The sequence below is a fragment of the Rhipicephalus sanguineus genome, chromosome 5 (assembly GCF_013339695.2).
Source record: "Rhipicephalus sanguineus isolate Rsan-2018 chromosome 5, BIME_Rsan_1.4, whole genome shotgun sequence".
In the NCBI taxonomy this organism is placed as follows: domain Eukaryota; kingdom Metazoa; phylum Arthropoda; class Arachnida; order Ixodida; family Ixodidae; genus Rhipicephalus; species Rhipicephalus sanguineus.
In genome coordinates this window covers 154,149,861-154,163,186 of record NC_051180.1, presented here as the reverse complement: position 1 = coordinate 154,163,186, position 13,326 = coordinate 154,149,861, and the positions used below count along the sequence as shown (strand labels likewise).

Sequence of the window (13,326 nt, the reverse complement as noted above, 5' to 3'; positions counted from 1 at the left end):
AATTTGTACTCGACCGTAAGTGGTCCTTTGCTTTGGCATTAGCACACGTGTGATCCTTGTGGACTCTACACTTCAGTAGTTTCTATGGATTGCAGTGGTAGTGGGTTCCACTTGCTGCGTTTGTTATGTTGTGTACAGGGCAAATTCACCGTTATGTTCTTCCCTGTAGAGGTGTTGAAAGGTAGCAGTTTTGCTAGGATTGACTTCATCCCCCTTTTATTTTTTTATTAGAGGCTGCCCTTAGTATGCATAACATATTTACATAAGATTGCAAGAGGCACATTACACGTAAACAAACAAGTTGAATTTGTGCATAATGTCTATTAAGGGTTAGTGGAATGGTCCATGTATCCACCCTTGTGAATCCGGGGAGGCCACTGGGACGATGACCGGTTGCCTTGATATGTTGTCTCATAGGTTATTTGATTACTCAGGCAATCATTATAATACAGGCATTCGACTGTATGTGGGGTCAACATTGTGACCCCATTCAGTCTATAGCTTTCACAGCAATGGAAACCATCGGGACGTGGCAACAAGACAAGGGAAATGTAATTGTAACTCTGAGTTCATGTTGCGACTTACTAGAAGTAGTGAAATAGGTCTGGAAGCGATTAGGTAACTTCTTATTTGTGTCAAGTGCAGCTTCATTACACTGTAACAAACTTGCGAGGTTGCATCAGATGGTCTCTAAACTTTGGGAGTTAGGCCCTAGACTACTGCTTGCAGCATGACAACAGACTCGTACTAAAGCTAAAGTGATTTCTTGAATAACAAAGACGGTGTCGTTTTGCTCAGAATGCATTGTTTAGAACGGCAATTGTGTACTGAGGCCTAGTATAATAGACTGCTAATGCAATGGCTGTTGTAGCTTCCCGTGTAGCAGTACTCAGTTTGTCGCCAAGTCAGTGGATCAACGGTACGAGGACATTCAGAGTGGACTTGTGATGTTATCTTTCTCCTCGTGACAGATGGAAAGGTGCGGTTCAGAGTTGTCCAATAGAAAGCACAGAGCTGCTATAGAAACCCACACTAGTTCCTGTGAAAGCACTCGAAGAATCCATCATCCTTGTCTGACTTCTTAGTGCCGCCATTTCTCGTAGGCAGTTTCTCTACATACAGCAAGCAAGGAAAGCTAGAGGAGGGTGGGTCAAAAGTAAACAACTCATAAAAATTTTTACGCAGTTAATTTGTTTATTCAGGTTAACTTGCTCGTGTGTCTGGAAGGTGTTGGTGCCAAGGGAAGCAAGATGCAATTGGACGACAGCAGAGTATTACGTGGCATTAGAGATCAGGAAACCTGTGGGCATATGATGCACTCGGATGCTGCAGTACGAGTATTTAATTGCAATATTCACAAGATGCCTCTTTCCCATAGTGGTCAGGAAATATGCTGATGACAGTTACAGTTGCATGCTAGACTTCTCCGCAGTACCTTATTAGGACCCTCTGTTTGAACTGTGTTGTGTATAAAAAAAAATAGAGAATTTTAACAAAATAATGTGACACTAATTGTGCCAATTACATTACCACTGTCGAATATGTGCACATCACGTCTTACACCTTGTTTCACGCTTTTCGCTCAGGTTGCTGGGTCGGCAACAACCACGACTGCAGTGAGAGTCAGCACTGTGCTGAAACGCGCCGAGAGCCGAGCGTCCAGCTTCTGTTCTGCTGCTGCGTGGGCGACCTGTGCAATGCTAACCTGCAGCCATCTGCCGTTGTCACTTCAACTACGATTTGTAAGTGGTCTCTCCAGCATTTGTGATCTACGGCAACTTCAGTGCGGAATGCTGCTTGTTCTTCCTCTCCTTTTTTTTTTCTTTTTTTTTTGTTCATGCGCCTGTTTGTACTTGTTGCATGCATTTCGTGTGCGTGCATGTGAGGACTTATTGGTCAGCTGTCCGCTTGTTAAAAGATAACGTGCTATGTGGTGTTAGCTGGCAGAAAAAGTGTTCCACACTCGCCGTCATGGCTACGAGCAGCGCTGACTAACACTCCCAGGTTTTCATGCGCTTAAATACCCGATAAAGTGGACGAGAGGACGTCTGCCACCGTAGCTCAATTAGGGGAGCATCTGGCGCATTATCTGAAGGTTGCAGGTTCGGTGCCCACTGTCGTCCACTTTGCTTTCTTCGCATTTATATCATAATTACTACAGCACACTTAAAACAGTGCAATTAGTGTCCCCCACACCTTCCTCAGCTTCATTATCTGTTGGTTTTGATTAATGCACGTTTAATGTCATCCAGGAATACTGGTGTGAAATTTCCACGTGACCATTTTTGTGTTTTGCTGGCGCCACCATTTTGTCAAGTGAACTTGTTTTCTTCGAGGCTAAATGTTCTGACAAGTCCGCTTGTCGAAATGTTGGCTGCAGCGACACTCTGTGTTCAAGAATTTTTCATCTCTTCAAACTTCCATCTTCGCCTGAACTTCTGCCATTTTTTGGATTTCTTTTGGGTGTGTTATAAACAAAGGTTGAAGGATACTGGCAAATGCCAGAGTCAACTAAGTAGTTTTTTTTTATAATGCGACCTGTTCTCACAAACCAAGGTTTGTGCAGGCACCCTAGATGTAGATGCATCATAAAGTCGTAATCGGTGACTAATTTATTCTCTACACCAGACCATGTAAGCACGGGAGCTTGTTGACATGGCCGGGCTGTCAACTTGTTTGTGCAGAACTGATGCATTACTTTGCACATTGACATCAGAATACAGTATAGGTAACCTATGGTGCATTGTGTTAACAAACCCGGGTGCCTAGTGGACGTAAATGGGGAGGACTAATTGGCGGTCCGAGATTATAAAATTTACTGGCACGGGACAGAGTCAGGCCGACTCTCTCCGTGAATTGACTTCAGACATAATTAGCACAAATAAAGGACAAAGGGCATGTTGAAGAAAACAGACAGGATGCAGCGCGTTTTCTTCACCATGTCCTTTGTCTTTTTTTGCGCTAATTACTAGATATGTCTGAAGTCGCTTCGCACCAACTAGCCCAACTCGCACCTCTAATACTGCTTCTCTCCGTGAGTCGGCATTGATCACAGACAGAGGCCATTGTCCTGCATCGAACAATGTGGATGAGCCAAGGATAATGGGGACAATTGCGTGACGAGCTTTTATTTTCTTTCGGCAATGCAGCGTCCACGAAAATGTCGCCTCCCGTGCAACTGGCGCCCCACGGTGGCTACCGGACCGAGACAGTGGTGGCCTACGTCCTGGTGCCCCTGATTGCCCTGGTGGCCGTGGCGCTGGTGGTAGTGTACTGGCAGCAACGGCGCAAGCAGCGCCAGGGCCACTTTGCCGAGGTGCCCACAGCAGACCCCACCCCACTGCCCTCGCCCGCCCTCGCACCCAAGGCCATCCAGTTGGTGGAGGTCAAGGCACAGGGTCGCTTCGGGGCAGTGTGGAAGGCGCGTTGGGGGCTGCAGTTTGTTGCAGTCAAGATCTTTCCACCCCAGGTACTGCCCCTCTGACCTAATAGGTAGCGGGGCACCGTAGAGCCCCTCGCTGCACTGCAGTAAAACCTTTATTTAACAAATTCCTTGGCATGCGAGATTTTAGAGTTATTTTGAGAGAGAGATTACAGTAAAACCTTCATAATTTGAACTCTATTATTTTGAAGTCTCACTTAATACGAAGGATTCCTGCAGTCCTGTATTATTTAACATATATTTGACAGGATAATGTAAAGCATCAGCCTGAACCAGTCTGGTTAATTCTAAAAATTTGGGTGCTATGTGGAAATTCCTGATCCCAATTTTTTGACAAACACAGTGAAACCATGGCCCTTTGTCGCTGCAAGGTAATGCCACATAGCAATTTGAATGATTAAAACACACGAGTGCATTTTATAATGGAAGTTTATTAACACACTCACTGTACTGACTTATCGCCGCTACAGTCATTGTCCTCTTCATGAACTTAAATGCACATGGCCCTGCTCACTGTGAAGTGCATCTTTGGTATTCGTGCTTCACACGTGGGCTTCCTGCATGACCATTTCGTTTGTCACGAGTAGAAACTAGTTGCACAGTCACATTTGGTCACATATATTGCGAGCTCCAGAAAACATCTCGACCTTATCTTGTGAAAACCTCCATGCTTGGCGTTTCATGTGAAAATTTGGTTACATTAAAGTCGCGACTGCCTTACCACCTGTTCAGAAGCTTCAGGCTTATGCCTTGACGCACAGTTAGTTTTTCAGCATAAAGAATATTAGCCCTCGAGAGCAGTGCTGTAAATGAGCGCCAGAAGTTTCGCGGGCCCGGAGCACTTATGACAATTCGTCACGGCAATCAAGCTCAACAGTAGCTTGTGGCTGTTAAAAAAAAAAAGTATCTCAAAGAGTTGAAAAGAAAGCTACAGGTACCCTCTAAACAAATCACCACCATTTGCTGGCAGGAGTACTGCTGCTGATCGGTACAGCAGCTCTTCTTACCTTGATCACCATTCATACAAAAGCCACGTGCACAATAGACGGTGTGCGCTGGGTTCACGTACATATTCGAAAAAGAAAAAAAGAAAACAGAATCTTCTGAACAGACGCATGGAATTAGCCGTATGCTATGGGTGAAGTCGGAAAGCAAACGTAGTGTCGTAATCGTGCGGTACCGTCCCCGATTTCTTGTTTGTCTTGCCACTACTGGCAGTACATGTTTCAGTTTTGATTGTAGTTCAACCCACCAACTTAGGTTGATCTAATTTGGGGTAGTTGATCGTACGATTTGTACGATTGTAGGTCGACCCACAATTGTGTCAATACGGTACTTCCTTATATCTAGGTTCAACTGTATTTTGCGTAACGGGGCCAGAGTTCTGCAGAAATGGTTGGCAGGGGTAAAAGCAGTGGTGTGTCGTTGAACAATGCAGGACAAGACCTCATGGATGGTGGAGAAGGACATCTTCAAGATGCCCCAGATGAAGCATGAAAACCTGCTGGCGTTCCTCGGCTCCACCAAGCACGGTGACCTGAACCACACAGAGTACTGGCTGGTCACCGAGTACCACGAGAGGGGATCACTTTCCGATCACCTCAAGGTGAGCTGCTCGCTCCCATCAACATTGGTGATGCAAGATGGTCGTTAAATTGAGTCTCAATGGTGGTGAGGGGAGGGGGGGGGGGGGCGAAAAGGAAAAGAACACACCTGTGAATTTTTAAGAATTGTAACAGCGCAAGGAATACGTGGATGAAAAAAAGGCACACATACATAGACGCACACAGGCACTATATGTGTGTTTTCTTTGCAATTTCACCTTTCTTAAAAATGGATGTGCAGTCTTGCCCTGCAATAGCAAAATTCAGATATGAAAAAAAATTCTCGGTGCAACGAAATATTTTGGGTGCCCGGTGAATGCCTGTGTGATTTAAAGCTTGTTATATCTTTTTACAACAAAACATCAGTAACCTGCAATCCCACAATGCAGTGAATGTAGGGAAGCTATGAAGCCTTCCCTACACAATGAGTGTCGGGTAGGCTTCGTAGCTGCCAAGTTTTGAACAAGGACTGGAAGGGTACTTTGAGGTGAAAGGCACGACGACGACAAAAGACAAAAGGGAGAGGATACACACACACAGAGCGCTCCCATGTGTGTTTATCACATTCCCCTTTTGTTCGTTGTCGTCACGACTTTCACCTGAAAGTATGGGCGTGTTGGTTCATTCTTACTTCAACTAGAAGAGACGACACTCTGAGACAAACAGTATTTTGGTGTAATCATAGCAGCGCATTCAGCTATGAGATCGCACCAACTAGCCTCCGTGAGAGCTTTACCAGGGTTCGTAGTGGTCCTTGAAAACCCGTAAATTTGTCTGAGGTCCTTAAAAGTCCTTGAATTTCGTCAAATGAAGTACGTTCAGCCCCTAATTTAGCGGATTTCCTTTCAGCGCCTGGCAACTATGTGCGCGAGCCAACAAAGCATCCAAGCCAATCCCTTTCTCTAGCCATAACGCAGTAGTGTGATCCCAGTACAAGGCAGCAGCAACGACGGAGTTAAGCCTAGCTTTTTTGTGGAGACTGTGTGCAACTGTGCACGGATATTCGCAGTAGCGTCGTTGATGGCGGCACTATGCCGGGCAAGTGCAATTTTCAGCCGTTGTGGTTATGCATTGCTGCTTATAGGGAGTGGATTTCACCGGATACAGTCGCCGACCGTTTATTCGGACTCGGCGGGAACCGTTGAAAAGTCCGAATAATCGGGAGTCCGAAAAAAAGGATTCACCAGAAAAAAGCACTTTTATTGGTCCAGCGGCCGGAAAAAACTTGTTAGTGCGCGTCTGTACACATGTATGCTTACGCGCGACCAAGTCGGCCTGTATTTCAGCCAATGTTTGGCCACCCCTGATGGTCGGCAATAGCACTGCAACGGCCTACGCTAAATCTGCATTTGATGGCTGTGGTGTGGGAGGTGCGTCGTCAGGCACTGTCCACATGCGCTGGTTCAAGTAGCTGACAGATGATCTCACCGCCCAACTCGGCGAAAACTCCCTAGCAACTTCCACCTGGTGAATAATCGCCACTTTTTTCGCCATCGTCAGGGCCTTGTAGTTGGTGCATTTCTTTAGTTCCAACGGCGCACATGGAATGGGCAGCGTCGGAGCAATTTCAGCAGATCAGGCCTCGCACGAGCAGGACACAAAACTCGGAATGCAGATCAGGCCTAGCCACAGAAACATTTGAGAACGCAAACCCCCGCACGCCAAAAGGAAACGACGTTGGTCTAGTTGATGTTGCAGCGCTTCTGTAATCTGTTGTCGTACTCTCTTTGTCCAAATTAGGATCCGCGTCGTACTCGTACGCGCTGTCATTCACCTCAAACGCCGCACAGAGCAGATTCCAAGCTTGGCCACGGCCGGTCTAGAGGCGCGCGCTCACTCCTTCCCTTACGGCCTGAGCAGCCGCCAGGAGTACAATGGAACTTTTTCTATACAGTCACGACGGCGCGCTCCGCGTGAGGGCGTCGCGAGCCAACCGCCCAAAGCGCGTTTCACCGCATGCGCTTCGTGTTGTAAACCAGCTGTGCACGGCCAATTTCTCATGCTAATTACTTCTTTCGGTTGTAGCAAGCGGTGAAGGAAGTACGGGTGCGTGTGGGGACAGTCTGCCTTTCTCGGCACTCGGCAATAGAAGACGCACACGTAGTGCTACTAGCAACAACAATATTTTTTAAGACCCGACCACCTTATATTCGATGCAGGCGAATATGCCTGAGGCCCGTGTGCATAGATTGCTGTGGCTTGAAAATGAATTTTCAGGCTACATTAAGCGCATCCAGGATTCTTCTGTCGCTGCTGGCGTTGGAAACTTTACAGACGAGACGTACACTGCCCTGCTTTTCACCACAAAGTCCACAATGGAGACAGTCCGATTTCTTCTGAGAAAAGGAGTAAACTATGTGCTCACGAAGAAATTTAACAGTGATCCTATAGAGGCATTGTTTGGAAAATTGAGGGCAATGTGCGGGGGCAATGACGCGCTAGACGCAAGAGCCGTCACAGCTGCTTTGACCCACATTGTCAAGGAAAAGGCGCTACCTTCAAAAGACATGGGCATTCGCGACGAAAACATTGAAGAAGCGGCGGTGTCTATTCCGGAAGATGATATTGAGCAGGGGCGTAGCCAAGGGGGAGGTTCAACCCCCCCCCCCCCCGAAACTTTTCAGTTTTGCTTGCGTATATATACACGCACACATACAAATGCACGCACGAACATACATAAAGTATGGTTGAACCCCCCCCACCCCCCCCCCCCCCCCCCCCCCCCCCCACCCCCGAAAAAAATTTCTGGCTACGCCTCTGTTATTGAGGAACTTGCAGCTCTGCGAGAACCTCCTCGCAAACCACCGAACTCTGTTGCCTACTCAGGCTTGGTGTATGTAGGTGGTTACATTGCCAAACTCATCACTGATGTCGGTTGCGAATCATGCGCCATGCTAGTGACGACAAACAAAACGAGCAGTCCTTTGTATCATCTTCTCCATCAGCAAGAAGCCTATGATCTACATTACCCAAAGCCGGAGTTGACTATCAATGCTGGACACAATTGTGACGTTCTTCGAGAAAGCAGTCAAATATCTTCCTCGAACGAAAATCCTTGAGAGACTGCAATTGACTGTTGAGCCTTACCTTGAAGATTCGCCACTTCTGGACTGTCCGGAAGGTGTGGACAAGAGCCACGCGAGAGTGCTGGCTCATATTATTTCTGAGAAGTTTCTCCGGATTCTTCTTATTAACTACACAAAAAACAGATAAGAATGACAGGCCTTCCGGTTTTATTCACAAGCCCTCGCGGAAGCATATCAGGCTGTGACGGACTTGACTCCTTTAAACTGTGATGGTCACTACAGGGTTTTACCAGCAGTGATTTTTTTTCAGTTCTCCATGCGCATATGGTTGTAGTACCAAGGAAAACATTCTGTTTCCCATTGAAAGGATTCTCTGAAAGTTTTTTATGTTTCCTCTTCGTCTGCAGCGTGGCCGTCCCCATTATGCAGTGACTTTCACTTTTTTGAAGTATTTGATTCAATATTAAAGCATGAATTAAGATGCCTTCAACAAAAAATGTGCAATTTTGTTATTTTCAAGTACAGCGACGGCCGGCACATACATTTGAAATAAACATTTCCTAAACCATGATTAAACCGTTTCCTCAACCAAATGCAATGTTCATCCTCTTACTTATTCTCAAAGTTACAGAAACCTAAAAAAAAACAAGGATGTGTTATAACCGCGTCGATGCTTTGCCGAGCAACAGAAGCGGGCTTATGAGCGGCCTGCGCCACCACTTCTGTAAAGCGGAATTTACCAGAGTCATCATATATACTTGCTACCATGTTTCTATCGCATTGGTACCATGAATACCATATAGAGTAACTTCAGAAAGCGCCACGGTATGTCGGAAGCCGAGCACTCCCTGCGCGCGCTAGCCTCCGCAACGGCCGGGAGTGAGTTAGGGAGCAGTTGGCTCGGAGCGCCCCCACGAAATTGCGGCCATAGGTAGCAACAGCCCCCCGTGTGCAGGCCATAAAGGAAGGAGCGAGCGTGCGCCTCCAGACCGGCCGTGGCTTGGCTTGGCTTGGCCTGCTGTTTAGCCGTGGTAGCCGTTCAATGGATACGTGACTGGCTAAAGCCAAAAGGCAACCGTTACATGTAGCCAACAAACATAGCCTTCGAGATTGGTAACTGCTGCGTGGATTTTTGACACTGGCACGATCTCCAGTTATAGCCAGTGCAACATTTAAGTGCTGGCAACCTAGTAAAAATATTGTAAACATTGCTGACAGCTTGTTATGGCGTTCCACGTCGCACTCTATCAGCCAGCCCGAGTCCGAAAAATCGAACGGCGGGCTGTGGGGCGTCCGAATTTTCGGTCGTGAGTTTACATTACTTCAATGGGACGAGTGGCGGTGCCGCGAAGGTGTCCAAATAAACGAGCATGTCCGAATTTTCGGCGTTTGAATAAACGGTCGGCGACTGTACGTCAAACTCGCATCGGGCAAAGTGTAGGCCATGTGGGAAGAGCTTCGATGTGTCATCAATGGGGGAGTCTGCCCTTAAAAGTCACATGAAGAGTGCAAGACACATTGAGAACACGAAAGCGATTACGGTCCATGGTAACGTGCGGATCTACATGGTGCCAGCCGTTAATGAGCAACGCGTAGAGCCAGTTCCATCATCGTCCGATGTGAGCAGCGTCTGCCAAGCGCACGAGTGTGTGACCGACGCGGAGATACTGTGGACTTTGAAGATGGTGACTCATCATCCCGCACAGGGGATTTACAGTCGACGACCGATAATTCGGACTCCACGGGGAACGTAAATAAGTCCGAATTATCGAATGTCTGAAAAAACGAATGCGTCAGAAAAAAAAAACTTTTATTGACACTTCAGGGTCCCGGTGGCCTAAAAAAGTTGTCAATGCGTTGCTGCCCGCACTTCCGCTTACGTGCAACCAAGTGCGCCTGTATCACCGCCAATGTTATGTGATCGCTGTACGATGACAAGCTGGTTTCGTTCGTGAAGGCAACGCATCTGTGCAGCGCACTACACAAAGAGGCAGCATGAATGGCGGCGCGGCGCGTTTGGGTTCTCGCCTATTAAATGCGTGCACTACGCATGCAACTGCACCAGGCCACATGCACTTCCGAGCAGTTGACTGAAGATGCTTATCGTAAGGCTTGTCAGCGATTGAGCCGTACTGGCGTGTTTGCCACCTGCCGCCATCACGCCTCCGTGCATTTCCACTGCTTATCCATAAAGACATCGCCGCACGGCGTCGTGATAGCGGCCCCTTTGAATTTCCGGTCCGCTTCACCCCATAACACTTCGGCATCGCGACAAAGCTGACTTTCGGACTCTACTACTGTCGCAAACAGGTCTACTCGCGAAAGCGCTGGTTCAAACCTATGAGATGATAGACGTGGCAGAGGTAGGGGCTTCAATTATTGCCTTTCGGACCTGCAATTTGGGCAGAAAGTCCGAAAAATCGGACGCCGTAGAGTTTGTCCGAAATTTCCGACGTTCTTGACCATTGATGTCTATGGGGCTGGTGACTGTGCCACGAAAGCGTCCGAATTTTCGAGCATGTCTGGAAAATCGGGCGTCCGAAAAATCTGCAGTTGACTGTCTGCTGCGTTTCGTTGTCGGCGCTGGCTGTGAGGACACCGTTCGCGCCATTTAACTCAGATCTTTTGAGACAGCAGAGCGTACAGTAAAGCAAGTCTCAAGATAAAAATGAACACGCGCGCAAAACGCTTTACCGCAGACACATTCGAGAGGACGGCGGGGATAGCACCGCAGCGCAGGGATACAGGAACCGGAATGTAGGATGTTCGCAATGTCGATACCGATTTGCCACAGTTGACCAGTGCCTCCAAGATTGGCATTTCCAATCACAAATCTCTGAGGCATAAAGTAGCGATCGAAATAAAGCCTCATAGATCACCAATTAGCTTTCGTTTTGATCTCTGAGGCCATACTTTGTATGGTACGGGTGCCGGAGGAGATAATGGCTGGCGATTCGGCGTGCGCGACAGTCTCGGACAGGGTCCAGATTATCGAATGTAGATCTCGCAACTGTCCGAAATATCGATCGTCTTTACACATTACTTCTATGGGATCATCGGCGGTGCCGCGCGGCTGTCCAAATTACCGAGCATGTCCGAATTATCGGTGTCCGATTTATCGGTCGGCGACTGTATTCAGGAAAATGTTCCCTGATAGTAACATTGCTAAGGCATTCTCCTGTGAGGAAAAGAAGTCCGCGTATGTTGTGTGTTATGGTCTAAGACCATTTTTTCTCTCTTGCCTGAAACGCGAAGCGGGGCAGTCTGATGGGTACACCATTCTTTTCGACGAGTCTTTGAACGACTGTTTACAGAAAAAACAGATGGACATCCACTTGCGGTTCTGGAGCGCAACGCCGGAGCACGTAACGACGTGATACTACACGTCTGTTTTCATGGGACATTCGACTGCCGAAGAACTCCAGGAGAAACTTCTAGGTGCCTTGACAGATTTGCCACTGGAGAAAACCGTCCAGCTGTCGATGGATGGCCCCAATGTAAACCTGAAGTGTTTTAGAGGAATGCAGGATTACCTGCAAAAAAACCATCAAGTTCAATGTTTGAATTTGGGCACCTGCGGACTACACACCATTCATAACGCTTACAGGGCGGGTGTTGTTGCCAGCAAGTGGGGCCTAGAAAATCTTCTGTCAAGCCTCAGTGCCATGTTTCATGATGCAGAGAAGATTTCTCCGCTGTCACAAGCCAAGAGACATTCCCTCGGAACATTGCTCCACATCGCTGGGCTGAGAATGTAGCCGTGACTGAACGTGCCATTGCACTGTGGGATGATGTGAAGAAATATGTGGAATGCACAAAAAGGAAAGACGTGAACACACCAAGGTGTGCATCATACACACAGCTTTTTGCCAGGACCCGCTGCTGTTGGCCAAACTTAAGTGTGCGCTTGGCATTGCAATGATCTTCAACCTATTCTCTCACTGAATACCAGCTGGACAAACCGCTGATCTTGTTTTTGAAAAGGGATCTGGAGAGTCTCTTGAGGAAACTGCTCACGAGGTTCGTGAAATGCTCAGTGCTGTCAGCTTCTACAGGAATGATGAGCATACTCAAAATGGACCTCGCAGACCCAAGTAACCACGTGTCTGCTGGGAAGGTTGACATCGGGCATGCTGCTGAACAAATAGTCAAAGCTGCAAAGGTGAGCGCCAAAGAAGTATTTGCCTTTCGAATGGAATGCAAACAGTTCCTTATAGCTACAACAAAAAAAAATTCAGGAGAAGAGCCCACTAACATATCAGCTGGTTAGGAGCCTGTCTTCGCTCGACCCCCGCCAAATGGCCTCAAAGCCTGATGAGTGTCTTCCAAGCTTCAGAAAAGTCCTAGACTCACTCATTGCAGTTGGACGATTAGATGAGCATGAGCGCGATGCGGTACTTGGTGAATACGCAGAACTTCTGCAGGAGAAGCAGCCCAATCTGCGGCAGTTTGACAAACACTCTTCTAGTCTGGATGAATTTTATCTTGAGCTGCTAAAGATTGATTCATCATATATGCACCCGTGGAAGGTTGTACGACTTCTTCTAGTCTGTTGAAAGAGGTTTTAGCATCAACCGACAGGTATCTGTTGAAAACCTCAAGGAGATCTCACGTGTCGCAGCGAATTGTCTGTGATGAGGTAAGCAAGGCTGGTGGTGTCATGAGCGTTGCAATAACAAAGGAATTGCGTAGATCTGTATCAGCTGCACACAGCCGCTATCGGGCCTACTTGGAGGAGACGAAAAAACGGATGAACGAGCAGGTAAAGGCATCCAAGAGAAGCCATGTTGAAGAGATTCACAGTATGAAAGTAAAGAGGCGGAAGCTTGAAGAAACGATTGCTGACTTAACAGCTTGCGCTGACAACTACGCTGAGCAGGCAGAAGCTACAAGTGAGATCTCTTTTATTGTGAAGTCAAACAGCCTCAGAAAAATGGTGAAAGAAAAGGCTTTGGAACCTGCAGAAATGAATGAGAAGCTAAAAGGAAAGCTTCATGAACTTAATATCTAGTCCACTACCTGTAGATGGCCTTTTCTTTGTGTGTGTGTGTCTGTGTGTGCAATATGTTTTAATTGCAAGGTGCAATATGTATTGATTGTAAAAATGTATTTGCTTTTGCTTCTCTGAAATAAAGTATGAATTTTTATGCTGTAAAAAGTGGCGTGTTTTTCTGCGATTTAAAGGGGTCATGAAGCACCCCTTGGGCTGATTGAAAAAACACATCCTGCGGAAAGCTGACACGGCTATGAACTG

The 13,326-nt window shown here is 47.2% G+C and overlaps 1 protein-coding gene across 2 annotated transcripts in view; it reads left to right on the top strand.

Annotated features, from left to right (window-relative positions):
• The window catches only part of LOC119394358 (activin receptor type-2B), a 42,969-nt gene that overhangs the window by 12,395 nt on the left and 17,248 nt on the right, over positions 1 to 13,326 (top strand). For both annotated transcript variants that reach the window (XM_037661659.2, XM_037661660.2), the window contains exons 3-5: positions 1,587 to 1,742; positions 3,150 to 3,469; positions 4,881 to 5,048. In XM_037661659.2, the coding sequence (XP_037517587.1) occupies positions 1,587 to 1,742; positions 3,150 to 3,469; positions 4,881 to 5,048 (644 nt within the window). The remainder of the gene's footprint in view (positions 1 to 1,586; positions 1,743 to 3,149; positions 3,470 to 4,880; positions 5,049 to 13,326) is intronic.